The following is a 24,570-nucleotide window of genomic DNA, read 5'->3' on the forward strand; positions in this document are numbered from 1 at the left end:
AAAGAGAATGAAAGAGTGTCACCAACTGGAAGAAAGTATTTCCAAATCACATATCCATCTGATATGTATCCAGGATAATGTGTAGAACTCTCTCAAAACTCAATGAGAAAACAAAATCACCCAGTTAAAGAAACTGGCAAAACAGGAGTTTGAGAACAGCATGAGCAACATAGCAAGACCCTCATCTCTAAACACACACACACACACACACACACACACACACGCAGTGGGGCATAGTGGCATGCGCCTGGAGTCCCAGCTGCTTAGGAAGCTGAGGTGGGAGGATCCCTTGAGCTCAGGAGGTGGAGGCTGCAGTGAGCCATGATTGTGCCATTGCATTCCCCGTTTGAACAGACATTTCACCAAAGAAGATATCTGGATGGCAAATAGTAAAAATGTTCAACATCATTAGTTTCTGGGAAATACAACATAAAGCTATGAGATATCGTAACATTAGAATGGCTATAATAGGACAGGCATGGTCCCATAATTCCAGCACTTTGGAAGGCTGAGGTGGGAGGCTTGCTTGAGGCCAGGAGTCCAAGATCAGCCTGGGCAACAGAGAGAGACCCCATCTCTACAAAAAATAAAATTAGCCAGGTGTGGTAGCACATGACTGTAGTCCCAGCTACTTGGGAGACTGAGATAGGAGGATTGCTTGGGCCCAGGAGGTGGAGGCTGCAGTGAGCCAGACTGCACCATTGCCCTCTAGCTTGGGCAACAGAGCAAGAGCCTGTTTTAAAAAAAAATGGCTATAATAAACTGGAGTGACTAAACTCTCATACATTGCTGGAGGGAGTGAAAAATGGTACAGCCACTCTGGAAAACAGTATGGCAGTTTCTTATAACATTAAACATATACTTACCTATGCCCTGTCAATCCTACTTCTACATATGAATTCTAAAAAAATTAAAACTTCTCTTCATACCAAACACACGTACATGAATGCTTATAGTAACATCTATTTGTAATTGCCCAAACCTGAAAACAACCCAAATGCCTTTCAATTGGTGAGAGGATAAACAATATGTCCATTGAACATCGATACAATGAAATGCTACTCAGCACTATAAACAGAACAATTGGTGACACGACAATTTGGGTAAATCTATGCTAAGTGATAGAAGCAAGTTTCAAAGGGTTACACATTGTTTGATTGCATTTGCATGGCTTCTGGAAAAGGCAAAGCAATAAGAACAGAGATCTGAGCAGTGGTTGCCAGGGATTAAGAGTAGGGGGAGGATTGGAGTACAAAGGGGATGCACAAGGCAGGACTTTTTGTCCTGGAGAAATGGAAAGCCACTGAAGGTTTATATGAGAAAAATTAGCTGTATGTTACTAGTCACTCAGGTAAAGCAGGAAGGTTGCCTGACTAATGTAGCAGAAATGATGATGGAAAATGTGGACAAATTTTTGAGATATATAGAATGGTGAATCAACCAGGATTGCTTTTACTGACATGGAAGTATGCAAGAGGTAGAGGGAGGGGTCAGAGGTGATCCTCAGGTTTCTGGTTGCATCTATTGAATGGATCATGGATGGTGGTGCAATTCAGAGAGCCAGAAAGCACAGGAAGACTATTTTCGAGGTCAAGATGAGAGGACGTAGGTCAGTGATATCTCTTACCTGATTTTTGCACGTCTCACAATAAAAGAACCAGTACTGATATAGTTAAGTTTATAGAGAGAAGAGGCCCTAAAATCATAAGACATTGAATCTACATTTCCAGAAACAAAACAAAACAAACAAACCACAATATACAAAAACAAAATCAACACAAACCTAAGTTTCCTGACAAAATTTCTCTCTTTGTAATTTCATACTTCATTCGATTCAAAACTTTCATCTCTTGGCTATTTTTTTCAGTTTTGTTTCTTAAGTGTAGCATATTTTCTTTAAACTCCAAAATATGGTTTCTACAGTTAATTAATTGATTATCTGCAATGAAAACATATGTATATATTTGTACATGTAGCAATGGTGTCACACAATTTTCTATAATAGGTAAGAATGTAAAGTATAAGTTTCAATATAGTTATATATAGTACTATATATGTATTATATATGTATATATACAGTACTATATACATATAGTATATACCACATGTGTAAATACGTGCATAGGTACAAATATAAAAGACTGGAAAGAAAGAACAAAATGTTAAATATAGTGATAAGAGGAAGGTGGGATTATAAATGATTTTTTCCTTTATTACTCTGTGCTCTTCTTTGTTTTACAAATTTTCCATGGTGTGTGCGTATCAGATTTGTATTAGAGTGTAATCCCATTAACCCCCCAAAAATACATCTAAGAAATTATCTGAAGAAAATTATGAGGAATATATACACAGATTTGGACTAAGGATATTTAACATAGGCCATAGTATTTAGCATTATTTTTAAAAATTGGAAACGACCAAAGTGCCCAACAGTAGGACATTTGCTAAATAAATTACAGAATATTCTTTTAAGAGTTCTGATGGCTCTGGTGTCAAATCATATATAATATACTTAATATTTGTGTTATCTGGGGAAAATTGCTTAATTTTTATTTGCCTCTGCTCCTTCTGGTGTAAATGCATACATAAAAATCTCTGCCTCAGAGCTGTTGTGAAGATGTAGTGATGATGCACATAAACGAAAGTTTCAGGATACAAAATCAACAGTAGAGTTTCTATCCACTAACAACAAACTATCCAGGAAAGAAATCAGTCAAACCACACCATTTACAATGGCAACAATAAAATACTTGGGAATAAATTTAACCAAGGAGGTGAAAGAACGGTGCACTGAAAACTATATAATCTGGGTGAAAGAAATTGAAGACACAAATAAATGGAAAGATATCACATGTTCATGGATTAGAAGAATATTGTTAAAATGTCTATACTACACAAAGCAATCTACGGATTCAATGCAATCCTTAAAAAAATCCAATTACGTTTTTCACAGAAACAGAAAAACAAACCCTGCAATTCATATGAAACCACAAAAGACCCCAAAAAGCCAAAGCAATCTTGAATGAAAGAACAAAGCTGGAGACATCACACTACCTGACTTCAAAATATATTGCAAAGCTATGGTAATCAAAACAGCATGGTACTGGCATAATAACAGACACATAGACCAATGGAACAAAATAGGGAACCCAGAAATTCATGCATTTACAGTAACTTGATCTTTGACAAAGTTGCCAAGAACACACAATAGGGAAAGAACAGTGTCTTTAATAAAAAGGTTTTGGAAAACTAGATATCCACATGCAGAAGAACGAAATTAGATCTTTATTTCAACTCACATAAAAAATCAACTAAAAATGGATGAAAGACTTAAGTGTAAGACCTGAAACTGTAAGATTACTAGAAGAAAACATTAGGAAAAAGCTTATTGACCTGGTCTGAGCAATGATTTTACAGATATGACTCCAAAATCACATATAACAAAAGACAAAATAAATGAATGGGATTACATCAAGTTAAACAAGCTTATGCATAGCAAAGTAAACAACTAACAGAGTGAAGAGACAACATGAATTGAAAATATTTCAACCCAAGAGACAATCTATGGGTTGAAATTTGTCCAGTGGGAGAAAATATTTGCAAACCATACATCTGAAAAGAGGTTAATATCTAAAATATATAAGAAACTCAAACAATAGCAAAAAAAAAAAGTAAAAAATCGGCACAAGATTCAAATAGATATTTGTCAAAACAAGACATGCATATGGCCAAGTACATAAAAAAGTGCTTGATACCACTAATCATCAGCAAAACACAAATTAAAACAAGGTACCATCTCACACCTGTTAGAATGGCTATTATCAGAGACAAAAGGTGAGAATATGGAGAGAAAGAAACTCTTGCACACTGTTGGCAGGAATATAAATTAGTGTAGCCATTATGGAACACAGTATGGAGGCTCCTTACCATTCAGGACATAGGCATGGGGAAGGACTTCATGTCTAAAACACCAAAAGCAATGGCAACAAAAGCCAAAATTGACAAATGGGATCTAATTAAACTAAAGAGCTTCTGCACAGCAAAAGAAACTACCGTCAGAGTGAACAGGCAACCTACAGAATGGTAGAAAATTTTCACAACCTACTCATCTGACAAAGGGCTAATATCCAGAATCTACAATGAACTCAAACAAATTTACAAGAAAAAAACAAACAACCCCATCAAAAAGTGGACAAAGGATATGAACAGACACTTCTCAAAAGAAGACATTTATGCAGCCAAAAGACACATGAAAAAATGCTCATCATCACTGGCCGTCAGAGAAATGCAAATCAAAACCACAATGAGATACCATCTCACACCAGTTAGAATGGCGATCATTAAAAAGTCAGGAAACAACAGGTGCTGGAGAGGATGTGGAGAAATAGGAACACTTTTACACTGTTGGTGGGACTGTAAACTAGTTCAACCATTGTGGAAGTCGCTGTGGCGATTCCTCAGGGATCTAGAACTAGAAATACCATTTGACCCAGCCATCCCATTACTGGGTATATACCCAAAGGATTATAAATCATGCTGCTATAAAGACACATGCACACGTATGTTTATTGCGGCATTATTCACAATAGCAAAGACTTGCAACCAACCCAAATGTCCAACAATGATAGACTAGATTAAGAAAATGTGGCACATATACACCATGGAATACTATGCAGCCATAAAAAATGATGAGTTCATGTCCTTTGTAGGGATATGGATGAAATTGGAAATCATCATTCTCAGTAAACTATCACAAGGACAAAAAACCAAACACTGCATGTTCTCACTCATAGATAGGAATTGAACAATGAGAACACATGGACACAGGAAGGGGAACATCACACTCTGGAGACTGTTGTGGGGTGGGAGGAGGGGGTAGGGATAGCATTAGGAGATATACCTAATGATAAATGACGAGTTAGTGGGTGCAGCATACCAGCATGGCACATGTATACATATGTAACTAACCTGCACATTGTGCTCATGTACCCTAAAACTTAAAAGTATAATAATAATAAAAAAATAAAAAAAATTTTATTAAAAAAATTAAAAATAGAACTGCATAATGCAGCAATCCCACTGTTGGTTATGTATTCAAAGGAAATAAAGTCAATATGTTGGATGGATGTTATGGCTCACACCTGTAAACCCAGCACTTTGGGAGGTCAAGGTGAGAGGATTGCTTGAGCTCACGAGATCAAGGCCACAGTGGAGCCATGATTGCACTGCTGCACTCCAGCCTGAGCAACAGAGCAAGACCCTGTCTCAAAAAAAAAAAAAAAAAAAAAAAAAGCAATGATGATACATTTGGGTTGAAACATTTAATATTTTTTCACTTATCTGTTTTGTCTGAACAAGAGCACACAAGTGGATAGCCTGTGGCAAAAATTGGATAATTCCTCTCCCCTGCTCAAAACCCTCCAAAATATTTCTCATCACACTTAGAAAAATAACCAAAGTCCTTACCATGACCCACAAAGCCCTGTGTGATCAGTCCTTGAGTTCCTCCCTGGTCTCATTTCCTACCCTTCCTGCCTCACTCTGAGGGAGCCCAGCATCACCCACACTGGCCTCCTTGCTGTTCCTCACATGAGCCAAACACTCTCCTACCTTAGGGCTTTGGCTTTTGCAATGTTCTCAGCACTGAATGCTCTTCCCCCATATCCTTTCATTGTTTTATCACATATCCTGTTGTGGCAGAAGGTCCCTAATTTCATTCAGTTTTCTGCTAAGACATTACCACCTCAGGGAAGCCTACCCTGCCATCCTTTGTAAGATAGCACAGCCGTCTTTCCCTTATTATTATTATTTTTATTATACTTTAAGTTCCGGGTTACATGTGCAGAATGTGCAGGTTTGTTACATAGGTATACATGTGCTGCACACAACAACCTGTCATCTACATTAGGTATTTCTCCTAATGCTATCCCTCTCCTAGCCACCCACCCCCAAACAGGCCCCGGTGTGTGATGTTCCCCTCCCTGTGTCCATGTGTTCTCATTGTTCAAATAACTTATCACCACCTGACTTCATATTATGTATTGACTGCTTTCATGTTTCACTCCAGAGATTTCTAGAATGAGAGCAGCAAGAACTTTTTACTGCTAAATTCCAACTATCTGAAACTGATTTGCATATAGCTCTTATACAAATATATGCTTGATGAATAAATAAATTAATGAGATGAATGGACTTGTCAGTTTAAGAACTAACTTTAGTCATTCTTAAACTGAATCATGCTTTAATCAAAAGAACTGCACCTATCCAGATAAGCCTTAAATATTCATATTGTAGATACTATTTGAAGATGCTTACAAACCTTAGAGGGAGATGTAGTTTAAGCTCATGATATTAGGGTTTCCCAGGTAATGTTCTCTTTGCAAAATGGATTGTGTGTTCCGAGTTAATATATCATGGGTGATGCAACCTATGTGGGTTTCTACATTGTAGGTCAGTCTCTAGGGATCAATTTGGTAAACACGAAAAGAAAGAGTTTTCTCCAGAGGAAGCAGTATTTACAGCAACAATCATAAAGAAATGTTAAAGGACATAATCTCTAATCTTACATCTGCTTCTTGTACATTTTTCCCTGGTAATTCATTCATCAATATTCTATTTAAAATATTTAAGTTACTTGCATATTTACCCAGGTATTTAGTGAGGATGAAATGTTATAACACTATTTTGCAAAGGTTTGAAATAAACAATAATTAGATGCTTTGAGTCAATTGGGCATCTCTGTAGTGAAATTATGAAAACAAACACCAGTTCAAGTGTGCAATGGGTGAATGTGACTTCTGCACATTAAAAATAGGTTCCAGGGTAGATCCTAAGTGCCACTGATTTGTGCCTCTCACAGCAAGGCTCCAAGGCATTGTGTTCCAGTAGAAATAAAATGCAAGCCACATCTGTAATTTAAAATTTTCTAGTAGTCACATTTTAAAAAGTGAAAAGAAATGAATGAAACAAGTGAAAGTAATTTTAAACAATATATTTTATTTAATACAATATATCCAAAATGTTTCAACATAAAAGTAAACAATGGGCTATTTTACATTTTTGTACTAAATATTCTAAATCCTGCGTGTATTTTACACTCACAGTACATCTCAATTCAGATGCTAAATTTTAATAATTACAGTGAAATGTAATCCTACCAAAACAGTACAGTTTTGCTTAATGGAGAAATATTTTGCACAATTTCAGTTATTAAATGTAGACTCAAACTAGTTAACATAAAATAAAAAATGCTGTTTCTCAGGTGCACTCACTAGCTGCATTTCAAGTGCTTCAAAGCCACCTGACTACCACACTGGATGGCATAAGTCTCCGGCATCAGCTGTGAGCTTGTTAGAAATGCAGTATCTCAGGCCTCACCCCAGACCTCAGATGCAGACAATCAGATTGTGCATTTTAATAAGATTCCCAGTTGACTACTATGCACATTAAAATTTGAGAAGGGCTGTGACAGACCACTTTCATGGTTTTCTCTTTATCATCATTGATACTACCATAGCTCAAGCTTTATTGCCTTTAGCTGCACTATTATAATTGCCTCTTAATTGGTCTCTCACCTCCAATCCCTGATTAATCTTCTGGAAACACTGCTCAGAGATTATAAATAGTTCCCTGAGTGCTTACTTGCCCTGGTCTACCAGGTCCTATACAACATGGCCATGAACGTGACTTGACCTCACTTCATTCACTAAACACCTCCAGTAGCAAGAAGCATGCTGAGATTTCTATTCTTCCATTAAATACTTGCCATGTGCTATGTATGTGGTAGGTAAATAAACATGAATAAAATCTGGTTCCTGCTCTAAATTAAATTGATATGAATAAAATCTGGCTCCTGACAATCAGACTGCAAGGAATGTGGGAATGGTGCATATATTTAAACTTTACTAATTATAATATATTGTTAAAATGGAATTATCCTTAAAGTGCCACAGGCACAGGAAGGCAGGAATGATTAATTCTTAAGGAGAACTGAGGAGTAGGAGAGGTGGAGAAGGTTTCAGAGAAGAAGGAAGACTTGAGAACTTGTATGTACAGAAGCTTGCCTACAGCAGAAAGAAGGGAAGGGCATTCCAGCCTCAGAAAACAACACCATAAGTGCATAGAGTGTGAAATGGTATGGTATGTGATATAGTTTGAATATCTATCCCCACCAAATCTCATGTTGAATTGTAATCCCCAATGTGGGAGGCATTTGAGTCATGGGGGAAGATGATCCCTCATGGCTTGGTGCTATCCTCATGATAGTGAGTTCTCTTGGGATCTGGTTAAGTGTGTGGCACCTCCCTGCCACTCTCTCTCACTCCTGCTTTTGCCATGTGACATGCCTGCCTGCTCCGGCCTAGCCTTCTGCTATGAGTAAAAGCTCCCTGAGACCTTTCTAGAAGCTGAGCATATGTCAGAACCATGTTTGTAGGGCCTGCAGAACTGGGAGCCAATTAAACCTCTTTTCTTTATACATTACCCCGTCTCAGATGTTTCTTTATAGCAATGCAAGAATGGCCTACTACAGTTTATCATGGGGAACGTATGTAAGTCACTCAGGGGGTAAATAGAAGGGCAAAAGGTATAATGATAAAGCATTGGCAGGTCACTTTAAATTTATTATTAGTATACTTGTACCCAATGTGGTTCCAAATAAAGAATATCTAAGGTACTTACTAGAAGATGAAACTAAAAACATAAAGTACATTTCAGATTACTCCCCCCATGTATGCTTTGCAATAATCAAATCAAACTATGTACTAAGCCCTTTAAATTCCCTGTGAGTGGCCCCTCTGTGCATTAGGTTTTATTGCAGAATATATTAGACATTACAAAGCGTATATAAGACAGTTTAAAGGATAATAATAAAAATAAACATCCATGAACCCATCACAAACTACCTTAGCCTTAGATATTCTACTTGTTTCCTTCCCAGATCCAATTCCCCTTCCTCCCTACCCCCAGATAAGCAGAATCCTGAATTTTGTATTAATCATTTATTGCTTTCCTTTACAGTTTTACTATTTTTGCAAGCTGACTTACACTTGGTTTTATACCTTAATAAATAAAACTCTGTACTTGCTTCTTTAGCTCAATTTATACTTTTGAGATTTATTTATATTGACGAATCAAGCTGTAGTTTATTCATTTTTACTGATGTAAAATGTTCCAGTGTACTGAATATACCACAACATGTTTGTCTCTTCTATTGTTGGTAACAATTATAAGAAATGCTACCAAGAATATTCTGGTACATGTCTCCTAGTAAACATGTTCAAGAGCTTCCCTAGGATATATCTGGTGGTAGAGATGTTATTTAAAATATTTAACAACATGTATGGTATAGGTACTGATCAGTGAGAACATATGTTGGCCATAAACCATTGATAAGGCTGTACACTCATTTCAACCCTACTAGTAGTGGAATTCCTAAGACATAGGAAAGGCATATGTTTCATAACGGAAGAGACTGAATGTGTACTCCTCCAAGGGAAGTTTGAATTCCCAAAGCTCCACATTCTCACTAAATGTCCAATTTCCTAATTTAAGGAACAGAATAGCATGAACTGGTAACTCATGTTTTAAACTTGCATTTTCTCGATTGCTAGTGGTTTTTCTATGTTTATTCAACATTTATGTTGCACTTTGTTTTAGAGTCTTCTTTGCTGATATTGATAAACCACAAGACCAGCCCAAACCAGACCTACTTTGTTGAAAGGTGTCCAGTTACCTTGTAGGTGTAGCAGAGCCCAAAATTGCAATTCATATAGCCTGGGCAAGTGCAATAGCAAAAACTTTGACCTCTAACCACACCCAGAACCAATGAATCCTCCCTCTGAATCAAGAAGCCTGGGACGTGACCAGAACCTGAACGCTGGAACTCTTTCATATGCGATGGGTCTGTTGGCCCAGAAGATCTGGAGCTAAAATTTGCCTCAACATACCTTACCATCAATGGCCAGACTGGAAGCCCTCCAACTAGACTCTGCCAAGCCAGCGTTCCTAAATCTTTTCCCTTGTCCTATGATCCCTTAAAACTTGGCCCAGACCCAATAAGAGACAAACATTTGAGCCTGAGTCTGATCTCCTTGCTGGCTGGTTTTGCAAAAAAAAATTTCTTTTCTCAAAAGCCAGTGTTAAAGTTATTGGCTTCTGTATACATTGGGCCATGAGCCCATTTGCTTGATAACATAATGCAGCTACATCAACTTTATTTTGGTTTGGGTTTGTGGGTATTTTTCCATCCCTTTTCTTCCAAAATTTCTGCCTTTAAAATTCAAATATGTCTCTTTTAGTAACCATCAAGTTGAATTTTGTCATATATCCAATCATGAAATATTTTAATTTCTTTTTTGGGACACTTAATGCAAATAGTGATATAGTTATGCTATTTTACTATTATTTTAGTGGTTCAACTAGATATTTCAACAAGAATCCTCGACTTAATAGTCAAATACCAATTCTTACATTCTCACTTCTCAATAGTTCTACAAGTCTAGTACAATTTAACTCCATTTCCCTCTCTTACCTTTTCTTGTAATTGCTGGCATACATTGTTGTTGTACATGTATTTTAAATTCCACAGGACATTTCAATTATTCTCTTGAATAACCCACATTTGGACCTTGAATTCTGCTTACTTACAGCTGCGTCTGAGAACACCTCTTCTGCCCCATGGACAGTAATAACAATCTATTTTGTCAGCATATTCCCACAAGGTCATACACATTGGTGAAACACTCCCCCAACTGGATGGAGATGAGGGTGTTTCCCCTCCATCAAGGGAAGAGAGATCCCCAAGAAATAAAGTTGGGTGCTCTAGAATGAGTCCTCTCCTCACCAATTCAGGGGCTGAGGAACATTTTTACCCTGAAAATTGTGGAACTGCTAGACCTACCAAAATTCTCATGCTGCCAGATGAAAAGGGGCAGGAGAAAGGGAGAGATCCTACTAAGCCAAGAGGGGGAACATATGAAGTAGCCTGCAGGCATGCAGCTTGAAGCACCAAAGACACAGGAGTCGGCTGTGGCTCAAGTGAATATTGCAGGTCATCTACAAGAAGGTCATCTGCCAGGCAGAAGATTCCCAGCAACAAGAGGCTCTGGCAATGGCAGAGGTAGGGAGGAAGAATTCAAGAAGGAGATGGATATCCCTTAAGGGAACAGAGAGCGGAGACACCACAGCAGGCCCTCAGAAGCAGCCACAAACTACCCCTACAAGAGCATCAGATATCTGCCACATCCAAGTGTCTTCCAGAGAAATTGAAACCACCAGGCTCCTGTCATGGAAGAAAACCTCTGTCCCCCCAGCTCTTTCCCACCCTAGTACCACAAGGGAAACACAAGAAAGGAGGATGGGGGTGCAGCAGACTGTTTCTCCAAAGATAGCCTCCAGGTCAAATGGTGTTGTGCACTTTGACCTTCCCAGTCAGTCATCAAGAAGTCAATTTCTCTACCTCCTTGAATCTGGGTTCACCCTATGACTGCTTTCACTATAGTAATATATAGCAAAAGTAATGCAGTACTAGTTTGGGGTACAGCCTTTAACTGGCTTGGCAGTTTCCACTTCCTGCCTTTTAAAAGGTAGTTGCCTTGTGGGGGGGAAAATGTATAATATTGCTAAGACCACAATGTTGTGAGAAACAAACACAAGCCACGAGGAGAGGCTTTGGAGGATGCACCACTGTGTCGGGAGAGGAGAGAGAGATGCTGGAGCTGCGAGGGAAAAAGACTTCTTAGTAGTAGAGCCTTCAGCTCCAAATGTCCCAGTTGACACCACCTCAGATTATAGATAAACTGCCCAGTGGAGCCCTTCATGAATTTCTGATTACTAAATCAAGAGTTTAAAAAAAGTGATTGTTCGAGATCAGGAGATTGAGACCAGCCTGGCCAACATGGTGAAACCTGTCTCTATGAAAAATACAAACATTAGCTGAGAGTGGTGGCACGCGCCTGTAGTCCCAGCTACTCAGAAGGCTGAGGCAGGAGAATTGCTTGAACCCGGGAGGTGGAGATTACAGTGAGCCAAGATTGCACAACTGCCCTCTAGCCTGGATGACAGAGCAAGACTCTGTCTCAAAAAAAAAAAAAAAAAATGTTTTAAGCCACTAGTGTTTGTGGAAGTTTTGCCATTTTCTCATTTGCCATTCCATTTTCCTTGAACCACAAGTCTTGCCTGTCCAGCAGGGAAAGGAAAAGAAAGTTTCAAGTTGACTAGGAGATTAAAGTTCTAAAAATAATGAAACAGGGTCTTTAAAAACAGGAATGAGACTGAATAACCGAAAGTGACCAAAAAAAACACAGAATAAGTCTTCATTGTCTCTCTAAACATCTAAGCAGAGAAGGGGGCTCAATACAACACATATGAGGAGTTAGTGGAAAAATAAAAAGTCATTTGTATTTATATCCCAAGTTGAACTTTTTCAAAAATACATTCTTATTGTTTTTACATCTTTAAGTGAATTGGGTACTGTATGTCTATCATTTCCATTTTCTTGCTTCCTTATTCCCACTATACAAATTCTTTTAACTGATTAAAAAGTTATATATGCAAAAGAAGACATGTAATACATAGGTAAGTTCTGCAACATAATGTAAAATTAATAGCTCATCACTCAAGCTAATAACTGAAAGTTACCCGATGCCTCTGCTTCCACCTCTGATTCCTCTCCCACCCCATCTCATGATGATACTACGGTACTCTCCCAAACTGTATCTGTTTATTGTTCCTTTACTTTTTTTTTTTTTTTTTTTTTTTTTTTCTGAGATGGAGTCTTGTTCTGTTGCCCAGGCTGGAGTGCAGTGGTGCGATCTCAGCTTACTGCAAGCTCTGCCTCCCGGGTTCACACCATTCTCCTGCCTCAGCCTCCCCAGTAGCTGGGACTACAGGTGCCCACCACCATGCCCGGCTAATTTTTTGTATTTTTAGTAGAGATGGGGTTTCACTGTGTTAGCCAGGATGGTCTCGAGCTCCTGACCTCGTGATCTGCCCACCTCGGCCTCCCAAAGTGCTGAGATTACAGGCATGAGCCACTGTGCCTGGCCTGTTCCTTTACTTTTTAAAATGTAATTTTATCATACTTATGGATGTCCCTATATAAGATGCTGTTTAGTTTTCTTTGTTCCAAGAGTTTCTAAAAATTGTGTCTGTTGACACTCTGTCTTTATAGGCCGCTCTAAATTTCCTTTGTATGATCAAACTGGAAACCTGTTGCTTGTCCCAGATTTCCTTGCAAGTGGTATTCTCATTATATTTTGCCAATGGGAGGCAGTTGTGCTAAATTAGAGGGTGTATGAAAGGAGGTAGTATTTCTCCTTTTGGTGATTCTTCCACCAAACTGCCAGCCTTTGCTGGGGTGTCAGACATTGAGGCAGTGGCCAGAGGCAAGAGTAGTAGCAGGCCAGCCACAGGGCCAGGATTGTCAATGGAAGTGGCAGGCAAGTGTTGGCTTTTCCAAGGGAGGTAGCTAGCAGATGACTAGGGGCTCCTGGAGTGGTTGCATTACCCAGGAAACACTCTCAAAGAAGAAAATCTGGAATTGGTTACCTGATGTACTTGGGCTTAAATGCAATGACAACCCACCACACTGCCCATGGAAAATAGGACACTAGAATTCCATGACAGGCACTGGCAAAACAGTTACCTTAATTATCATCTCCAGGTAACCCGGATGAAGTACTATTCAAACTGAGACTCTGGCGATCAAGGGCCTGCTGCATTCACTAAGAATGTGGGAATGATAACTTCAAAGATTGTGAGTGAGATGGCTTTTCATTACTAGAGAATGTTCTCTCAGCATTATTTGACACTATTGCACTCTCGTCTTTGAAATATCTTCTTGGTTTAGCTCTTTCAGTTTTCTAGCTTTTCCTTTACTTTGAAATACTGAAATTCCCCAAGACTTACTCCTTTTGTTCACTCCCTAGGTGATCTCATCCCATTTCATGGCTTTATATGCTAACAGTTCTCAACTTTATACTGCTAATCCTGATGCAGACTGATATATCCAACTGTCTATTCAACACTTTCACTGGGATCTCTAATAAGCACTTCATACATAAGAGAAATAGTGACCTTACCCCCAAACCTGCTCCTACCCCAGCCTTTGCCATTTCGGTAAATGGCAGCTCCATTTATCTAATTATTTAAGCCACTCATTCTCAACCAGGGATGATTTCTCCCTCAGGAGACATTTGCCAATGCCTGGAGACACTGTCACAATGGGAGAGGGGGTGTTGCTCCTGGCATCTCCTGGATAGAACCCACGGATGCTGCTAAACATTCTACAATATATAGGACTGCCCTCTCCCCACAAAGAATTACCCAACCCAAAATGTCAACAGCGCGAAGGTTGAGAAACCCTAGTTTAAGTTAAAAATTCTTGGAGCATCCCGCGATTCTTTTCTTTCTTTCATAGCACACATCCAATAATATTTAAATGTATGTGTGAGATCATGTTACTCTTCTGCACAAAACTCTGATGGCTTCCGATCTTACTCAGAATAAAATGCAGAGTCCTTACTATGGTCCCCATGATATAATACTTCTATCACTCTCCCCCTTGTTCACATTGGCCTCCTGGCTGTTTCTCGAACAAATCAAGGAGATTCCACCGCAGGGCCTTTGTACTTGCTTTTCCCTTTGTCTGAAATACTCTTCCCCCAGGTATCCACACATGACGCTTCCTCACTTCACTTGAGAATCTGTTCAAATATAACTTGCTCAGGTAATCCTTCTCTGACAGCCCTTTCCTTTAAAACAGCACTTTCCTTTCCCTAACCCTGCCAACACCTGATATCATATAGTAATTATATCATTTGTTTGTTGTTTACTTCCCGTAAGCAGAATGTAAGCTTCATGAAAGGGAGGGGGTGTCCTTTGATGCCGTTCACTTGGTGCCTACAACATGAATAGGTAGTTATTAAACTCATTGAGTCTTTCATTATTTCAACCATTCATTTATTCATCCAATATTTAGCACGCTCATTACATGCCATGTAGTTTTCCACATGCGGGACACAGTAGTGAACACAACGGAACAGGTAAAAACAGGAAGTATGTTCTGTCCTCACAGAGCTTGCATATTTGTTCATCAAATTGTGAACTGTTAATACTATGAGCTTATAAAAATGAACAAAAAGGTTATCTATCCAGAAAATTTTGTTAATTTAATTTAATTTATTTTTTAGTTTTTATTTTTTCCAAGATGGAGTCTTGCTCTGTCACCCAGGCTGAAGGGCAGTGGCGCGATCTCGGCTCACTGCAACCTCTGTCTCCTGGGTTCAAGCAATTCTCCTGCCTCAGCCTCCTGAGTAGCTGGGATTACAGGCGCACCACCATGCCCAGCTAATTTTTGTATTTTTAGTAGAGACTAGGTTTCACCATGTTGGCCTGGCTGGTCTCAAACTCCTGACCTTGTGATCCACCTGCCTCGGTCTCCCAAAGTGTTGGGATTACAGGTGTGAGCCACCCCACTGCACCTGGCAAAATTTAGTTAATTTTAAAGAGGGAGAAAGAATAAAGCACTAGGTGGTGGCCATCTTTCTAATAAATGTTCCTAAATTTTCACTGATAGGAATGACAACTATAGATTAAATTTTTAAGACATTGGAACTATCTCTGGTGCTTTATAAAAATCATTACTTCAGAAACTAAGTGAAGTCTGTGTTTTCTTTTGTTGATGTGAGAACAGCTCATTATAGGATTGATATCCTAATTATTTTAGAGCTAAGTTCCACAGTAAGGCATACCTAAAAAATGAAAAAATCTGATTTGTCTGTTATTTTAAGAGTGTTTCATTCTCAAGAACAGTATCTTGCTTCTGAACTTGAACATATGAATGATGACGACATAAATGCTTTGAGGAATCAAACTTCTTTTTCCCTGTCATAACCAGAAAACACACCAAAATGATTGTAAGGATCTCAAAGTCTACAGTTTCATTATAAAATCATTAATGGTATTAAAACTTCTGAGGTTAACATTCTAAATTACTTTCCAAAATTACCAGGCTGGGTGCGGTGGCTCATGCCTGTAATCCCAGCACTTTGGGAGGCCTAGGTGGGTGGATCACCTGAGGGCAGGAGTTTGTGACCAGCCTGACCAACATGGTGAAACCCTATCTCTACTAAAAATACAAAAATTATCCGGGCATGGTGGCACATGCCTGTAATCCCAGCTACTCAGGAGACTGAGGCATGAGAATTGCTTGAACCTGGGAGGCATCAGTTGCAGTGCAGTGGCCACTACACTCCAGCCTGGGCAACAAGAGCGAAACCTCTGTCTTAAAAAAACAAAATTACTATAAAACTTTACATTTTGCTTTCTAATTATAAGAAATCATTTATTTTTTGTTATAAGTGTGCTTATTGTTCATTGTGCTAAAATAGACATTTGGATGATGTTCTTTATAGAAAATGAAGAGGAGGGAAACTATATCAAATGACTATAAAGATTAGTAGAAATATTATAATGCAGATAAATTAATATGCATTCCTAATCTTTGAAACAAGCAGGATATAGAATATTTTGTGTATATGATGATAAAATCTAGTATTAACTGGAGGGCTAAAACATGAAGCCACTCCCAAACTTCAACCTCAGCACTCCTACCAAGATTACCTTGTGTGCACTGAAGTCATACATGTGTAAATAAACGAAAATTTAACTGAAAACAACGTAAGAGCAATCGTGGAAGGCTGGGTTCATAATTTACAGGGTTCCTAAGTCTTAAACTGAAAAATTTAACTAGTTGAATGCTAAAATTTTACACCGCGGACAACTAGGGTTAAAAGATCAAATATAGGATACCTGGTTAAATTTGAAATTAAAATAAAAAAGACGTAAATATTTTAGAATAATTATGTCCCATGCAATTTTTATACTAATATATAATTGTTTATCTGAAATTGAAATTAAACTGGGCAACCTGTACCTTTGTTTCCTAAATTGGCACTTCTATGGGCCAGGAGAAATTGCATCTTGAGTGTGTGTGGGAGCGGAACACAGGCCTGCGGTCCATCGGAGAAGTCCAGGAGCCGGGCCGGCGCTGTAGGTGGTCAGGGACGTCCCTCTCCTTTCTACCACCTCTTTTCAGGTACGCAAAAAACACTCCAGGGAGGAGGGAGGCATGAAGCGGGGCCTGGTGATGTAACCCGGACCACGAAGGAGGAAAGATGCGGAAAGATGCTGGCTGTGTAAGAGCAGTTCTTGGGGTCAGACAGCCATAGTTTCGAGAAGGAAGAACAGGAGAGGGGAAAAGCAGTGCACAGACGGGGTCCTTGAACCTTTGAGGAAAAGGGAGCGGCGGGTACCCCGGGCCAGATCCGTTAGCGCGCGTGCAGGCCGGACGCGGCCCTGGAGGAGGAGGTCGGGGCGCCGGTTACAGCCCAGCCGCCGCTGACCGGGGTGGGCGCGGCCTCGGGAAGGCACCGACGCGGGCCTCCCAGTGCCAGCGCGGGCGGCCACCGCCAGCTTCCCGCATCGCCTCCGCACCCGCCGACCCTGCCCCGCCTGCATTCCTGCAGCCCCGAAGCCCCCGCGGCGGGAAAGGAGGCGGGAGGAGGGCCCGCCGCTTACTGGTTTGAGTTATCCTGTAGATGCAGAAGCAAGAGAAGCTGAACAACGCGACGGCGACCAGGGTGATCAGCAAGTTCACCTGCTTGGTCCTCATGGCGCTGGCCAGGCTGCGGGAGGCCGGCGGGTGGAGGCGGCGGATAGTGCCCGGGACGGGGTTGAGCGCGCAGAGCCCCCTCCCCGCGGTGCCGCGTGGGTCCCCAGCACACCCGCCCTGGGAAGCCGCCTTCCCACAGAACTTCTGCACCTTTTGCTTCCTGCTCTAGGGTTCAGCGCGTGCTATAAACCGCTGGCCAGGGCTACTGGTCGTTAAAAACGATAAACTAGGGAAAGCGCCCCATTGCCTGGCACGTGGTGGGTGCGCGATAACTGTTAGGTGACTTTCCTCGAGTGGCTTATCAAAGCTTTACCCAAGCTGAGAAACACTAGAGCATCAGTAGGATGAGACTCTCTATGGACTCCTTGATCTCTCCCCTCTAAGCTCTCCTCTCATTGAGGACTCACTGGCAGTCTGTTATAATATAAACATTCTACTTCAAATCAGCCCTGCACGTTGGAAGGGCTGGCTTCTGTCCCCTTGAAGGGGAAGAAAGATTTGAACATACCCCAGCCTGAGGATGCCATTATAGCCTGCGTGTTCTCATGTGCTAATGGCTAGGAGCTGTGACTTTCCATTGAGCCGGGACCCAGCCAGATCTCAAAACAAGGAGCCAGGAGAAAGAGACACCTCAACTATGTTCTCCTTCACCCCTTCAGTCTGTTGCCGGTGCTTGCCTTTGGCTGAGCTCTACTGAAAACCAGAAGACAAGAAAGTTCAGCTTGATGTACTGGATGGTCCAAACCTGGCTTCTAGGCTGTGGAGCAGGTTGGAGAAAACGTAGGGAAGATTAGGGTGGGAGAAGGAAGCTATTCAGCATAAAGAGAGATCTCCACACTCAGCATTTCACTGCCTTCTTACTTGAGGTCCAGTTTTTGCATTTTCAGTTGCCTACCCAGCCCTTCAGCTTGAATGTCCCACATCAGATTCAAGATGTCCAAACTTCCTCACCAAGCTATTAATAGCTGTTTTCCCAGAGTCCCTTGATTTTATCAGTGGCATCATAGTTCTTCTTATAATCATTTGGACTCTGGTTCATTATATCTCATTATTTATAAAATCTTTACTTACCTAAAGGATTGTGTTTCTGTTGCTAGCTACTATCCCCAATACTCAGATGATCACAGTGACATTCAAACTGGTCTCACTGTCTGCAGGATCTACCCTCTGCAATCCACACTTCAATACCAGATACTCTTCCTAGTTCACCACAGTCAGCTGTCACTGTTGTTTACGTAGCTCCGTTCCTGAATGAAAATGGACCCACTCAATCGAAGGCCACTCACTGCTTTCTCATCTCCCAGGGTGCCCTTACATGCCTCTGGCACCTGCCAGACTCTTTTTTCAATCCTACTCTGAACATGTCACGTTCACTTCTCTCCTCCTGTGCCTTTTCTCTGTATGTCTGCCCCCTGCCCACAATGTCCAGTGTCCTCTCTGACCATTGAAATTTTTTCCACATCTTCAGGTCTCATGTTTCATCTGTTTCATGAATCAAAACCTGGCTACAGCAGACCTCTCTGATTTCCCCTTCTCTGAATTTATTTAGTATGTAGGGCAGGGATGTCCAATCTTTTGGCTTCCCTGGGCCACATTGGAAGGAAAATTGTCTTGGGCCACAAATAAGATACGCTAACACTAATGATAGCTGATGAGCTAAAACACACACACACATACACAGACACACACACACATTTCATAATGTTTTGAGAAAGTTTACGAATTTGGTTTGGGCCGCATTCGAAGCTGTCTTGAGCTACATGCTGCCCACCAGCCATGGGTTGGACAAGGTGATGTAAGGCCTCTGCCTTTCATTTTGATATATATCCCTAGGTACTTGCAGATAGGAGCTTCCAAAATGATCCTAAGTTACACCCATGGTTGAAGGAGAAATATATTCAAAGCAGATTGAATTACTGGTAGTTGTCCAAAGAAATGTACCTACACGTGTTAGCATAAATGGTTATGGAGGTCTAGGGAAGGATAGTTGCGGTAGATGCCTGAGAAAAAAGGGTTCCCTCATTCCTTTGCTGTGTAGTCATGCATGATACACAAGTTCTAAAAAGACCTGGCTGTGGGCAGAAGCTGACATCCCATTTCTACAAGGGAGCATGGGAAACAGAGAAGGAACAGCTGCTTAAGAATTAACCCTCCCAACAAAGTTTCAGTTGGACAGGAGGAATAATTTCCACTGATCTCTTGCACAGCATGGTGACTATAGTCAATTATAATGTATTGTACATTTCTAAAGTCCTAAAAGAGTGGACTTGAAATGTTCTCACCACAAAGAAATAAGTATGTGACATGATGGATATGTTAATTAGCCCGATTTGATCATTGAACAATGTATACATGCCTCAAAACTTCACACTATACCCCATACATGTATACAATTATTGTCTATTAAAAATAAAGAAATTTCTAAAAGAGAACTAATGCCATCAAGTAAACAATAAATAATTGAAACAAGACGGCATACATAATGTGGGTAGGGTCAGTCCAAACAGTGGGAACCAAACAAAATTTTGATAAGCTTAATCATCTTGATAGCTTACAAGGCCAATGTTGTATGAAGAAAAACTGCAGTGTAAAAAGGTTTACTAGGACAAGTACATATGCCTAAAAAAATAAAGTTCTGGGATCATTTCCACTGCTAAGTTGAGGAAAATTAGTTTAATAATCAAGAGGTTCTGGTTATTAAATCTTTCTAAGTTGCTTCTGAATATCAATAGATTTTCTAATTGCTTCTGAGTGTCAGTAGATTTTCATTGGTATCAGAGGGAGAAAACCAGTAGAATTATCTAAAGCTAGTGCTTTAGTTTATCCACATAGTCCATCTCTATTGGAAAACCTGAAGAGACCATGGTGCTAAGCACAGAAGAATAATTAATCAAACCACTGAGACCTTATGTGACAAAACTCTTTAAATGCAGAGACACTATAACTGGATCAATATTTTTAGATCCAAAGAGTGAAAAGGAAAGCTTACTGCTTTTTAAAATTTTCTATACATTTGGCATTTTAATATAAACTATATACCATTATAAGTCAAATCTTTATAACTATTTAATACAAGTCACAAATCCAAATAAACACGTTTTCTTCATATTTGCTATTTATTTGCTTCCTAACTTTGATTCAAACATATCAGCAACAAATTAGTTAATACCTGCTCCAGGAACAACTAAACTCCTAAACCTCCATGGCGTAATAGAGTTTTTTTTTTTTCTTGCTCAAGTAATGTCTAATCCCAGAGTTTCCGGTTGGTTTGTAGCTTTCCACGTGATCAGTCAGAGGCACAGCCCCTTCCATTTTGTTGCTTCCTCTCTCCTCTAAGGTTTAGAAATCCTCTTCATTCCACCAGAGGATTAGGAAAAAGAATGTGGAGAAGAAAGTTTGACCAGAATTGACACAACTTAATTCTGCTCAAATTCTATTGGTGAGAAAACTAGAGGCAAAAGCAGTGGAAACTCTAGTTTCTGGTTGGCTAGCTGCTTCCCCTGCACACCTCTACCACACAAGCCGATTACAAACCTTTGGTGGTCAGCCATCCATCTCTGACACATCACCTTAACTGAAATCAGAATGATAATGTTTCTCAAAATATCTCCCTCTTTCCCAAATAAGTCAATTACTAGTTTCTGGATTCAAGAAATTAGTATAAGTAAGGAGTACAGTGCTATTAGAAAGGAAAACAGAATGTCCATATTAAATATGTAACTATTTTTTACACTTTGTTTGAAGGTAAACAGTGTCATCATTCACTAGCAACATAGTGTTGGGAAGAGTTTTTAATCCTCCCTAAATTTGGGTTCCTGATCAGTAAGAGGGGATAGACAATATCTGTTCAAATTGGCTGAGATTAAATAACATTCATAATAATTTAGCAATGAAATGCTATTTGGCGATTAAAAAGAATGAAATCATATCATTTGCAACAACACTCTGGATGGAACCAGAGGTCATTGTGTTAAGTGAAATAAGCCAGGCACACAGAAAGACAAATATCCATGTTTTCACTCATATTTGGAAGCTAAAAAAGTTGATTTCATGGAAGCAGAGAGTAGAATGATAGATACCAGAGGCTTGGAATGGTAAGGAGGATGAAGTGAGGTTGGTTAATGGGTACAAACATAGAGTTACATATAAGGAATAAGTTCTAATGTTTGACAGCAGAGTAGGGTGACTATATTTAACAACAGTGTATTGCATGTTTCAAAACAGAAGACATGAAATGTTCCCAATATATAGAAATGATACATACTTGAGGTGATGAATATCCTAAATACCCTGACTTGATCATTACACATTCTAGACATGTAACAAGATACCACAAGTACTCCATAAATATGTACAAATATTCTGTATCAAATATATATACATATGATGCAGCACACACACACAAACACACACATGTACATACACAAGTACATTGGGAGGAAAAGGCAAAATGTTAACATTGTTTAATTTTTAAAAAAATGAACTTAGCATACGCATACTTCCTGTCTTAATGTAAGTGCTCAATACGTTTTTGTTCTTTTTTTCTCTGTTGCTATTCATACAAAGCAGTTATAATTTTCTCATTGACTCTATTACTTCTCCTACAGCAGACTACCTGTTCAAAAATTCTCCCGTGATTCCTTCTGAAAAATCAAAAGTGTTATCCTAGAGTCCTGGGTCTTCCATAATCTGATTCCATCTGCCTTTCCAGCTGCATATGCCTCTGTTGGAGTACTCAAAAGTTCTACTCTGCTCAAACTCACTAAATACCATGTTTTCAAAATTCAGAAAAGCACTTTCCTTTCACATTTTAAGGTTTTTGAAATCAGAATGTATCTTCCAATCAATGTTTACATTTAACATATTATTTCTTCTTTTTTTCCCCAAAAACAAAAAACAAAAAAATCTGCTACTCAGCCAATGGGTCAATGGTTTGCCTATGAACCAGGACAGATGATATTTATTGAGCATCTACTCTGTGCCAATTATGGAATGAGGTGCTGGGGATATAAATATTCACCTGCTGGTTCTTGACTTCAGCTTCCTCTTTATGCTCAAATGTGGACTGCACCCCAAACACATTCATATTCCTGCCTATCAAAACTAGTCAGGACTGAGCTGAAATGGGACTTCCTCCATGAAGCATTTTTTGAACTCCTGTAGCACTTGGACCCTTTCTCAGAGCCCTCAATCTGCATTATATATAATTGTTATGCACGTTTTATTTCCTCTACCATGTTATGAGTCCCTAGAAGACAGAGATCATGACATTTTCTTTCTTTCTTTTTCTTTTTTTTTTTTTTTTTGAGATGGAGTCTTGCTCTGTCACCCAGGCTGGAGTACAGTGGCACAATCTTGGCTCACTGCAATATCAGCCTCTCAGGTTTAAGCAATTCTCCTGCCTCAGCCTCCTGAGTAGCTGGCACTACAGGCATGTGCCATCATACCTGGCTAATTTTTGTATTTTTATTAGAGATGGGGTTTTACCATTTTGGCCAGGCTGGTCTCGAACTTGTGACCTCAAGGGATCCACCCGCCCCGGCCTCCCAAAGTGCTGGGATTACCAGCGTGAGCCACCGTGCCTGGCTGACATTTTCATACCATATTCCACACTACATATTTCAAGGTGCCTTACAGATCAAAGGTATTGATTGAAACATAAGCCTCCACCTGCAGTCAACCTACCTAAAACCAGTTAAGCCAACAGTAAATTTTACTCCAGGAAATCCAGATAGAGGATGCAGTAACATCCTCAAGGACCTTCAGAGTTCTCCTTTGTGATTTTTGTCTAAGTTAACATTACATCTAGACCATGGGAAGTCGAGAACTGTCAGGCTAAAGATAAATATTTGCTAAAATAATAGGAATGGAAAGAGTATCCTCTGAGGATATTACCAGTGTCACAAACACCCATCAAGGCTTCTTTAGTTAACCTTAATCTAAATGGTGGTCTCATAACTATTACTAGCACAGAAAAGTAAACTTAGTGGAGACAGATCTTTCTAGTGTCATCTGTATGTAGGATCCTGAAGGTGAAAACAATCTGAAAGATAATGACTTTGGACAGCCATTCTTCTCAAACTTCAGCATGCATAAGAATAACCTTGTTAAACACAAGGTGATGGTTGGTCCCACCCTCAGAATTTCTGATTCAGTAAGTTAATGTTGGGGCCCCAAAATTTGCATTTCTAACAGGTCTCACATGCTATTAATGCAGCTGGTCCAGAAACCATACTTTGAGAATCATTGCACAATAGCATTCCATAGAATCATAGATCAGACTTAGAAAAACCCAGTCCATCCCCTTTGGCAAAATGATCCCCAAACACCTATTTAATAACAACACCACATTTCTTGCTGCCAGTGAGGGACATTTCATTATGTCCCTTGGCCATTATATTCTGGAATTTAACAATATTTACAAAAATTTATCTCTACTATCCTTGGACATACCAAGACTGGCCTGATTAGCTGAAAAAAGACACAGTAATTTTAGAGGCATCAGGTTCTAGGATTGTCCCAAATTGAAAGTCCGAGCTGCAGACAAAAGGAGGATGCCCCTTCCAGTCAGCAGAACGTGTGGTCCAACAACTGGATGAACAGAAACAGGAATAGGGTACAGACCAGTAATAAGCATCAGAGCGTCCAACAGAGAGTGACAGGGACTGATTTTTTTTTTTCTTTTCTTTTTCTTTTCTTTTTTTTTTTTTTGACAGTCTTGCTCTGTCGCCCAGGCTGGAGTGCAGTGGTGCGATATCGGCTCACTGCAACTTCCACCTCCCAGGTTCAAGTGATTCTCCTGCCTCAGGCTGCTGAGTAGCTGGGATTACAGGTGTGCACCACCACGCCCAGCTAATTTTTGTATTTTTAGTAGAGACAGGGTTTCACCATGTTGG

The 24,570-nt window shown here is 39.8% G+C and overlaps 1 protein-coding gene across 6 annotated transcripts in view; it reads right to left on the reverse strand.

Moving 5' to 3' along the window:
• MGAT4D (MGAT4 family member D) overlaps positions 1 to 17,868 on the reverse strand; it is a 56,023-nt gene extending 38,155 nt beyond the window's left edge. For 2 of the 6 annotated variants that reach the window (XM_063809877.1, XM_063809876.1), the window contains exons 1-3: positions 17,581 to 17,833; positions 16,937 to 17,143; positions 1,784 to 1,939 (exon numbers count right to left, since the gene is read on the reverse strand). In XM_063809877.1, the coding sequence (XP_063665947.1) occupies positions 1,784 to 1,939; positions 16,937 to 16,982 (202 nt within the window). In that variant the 5' untranslated portion in view covers positions 16,983 to 17,143; positions 17,581 to 17,833. Of the gene's footprint in view, positions 1 to 1,783; positions 1,940 to 16,936; positions 17,195 to 17,580 lie in introns of all 6 variants that reach the window. The other 4 variants (XM_009448322.5, XM_009448321.5, XM_054683394.2 and 1 more) reach the window with 4 other exon arrangements.
• Between the last annotated feature and the right edge of the window lie 6,702 nt (positions 17,869 to 24,570).

Source organism: Pan troglodytes, chromosome 3 (genome assembly GCF_028858775.2).
Source record: "Pan troglodytes isolate AG18354 chromosome 3, NHGRI_mPanTro3-v2.0_pri, whole genome shotgun sequence".
Classification (NCBI taxonomy): domain Eukaryota; kingdom Metazoa; phylum Chordata; class Mammalia; order Primates; family Hominidae; genus Pan; species Pan troglodytes.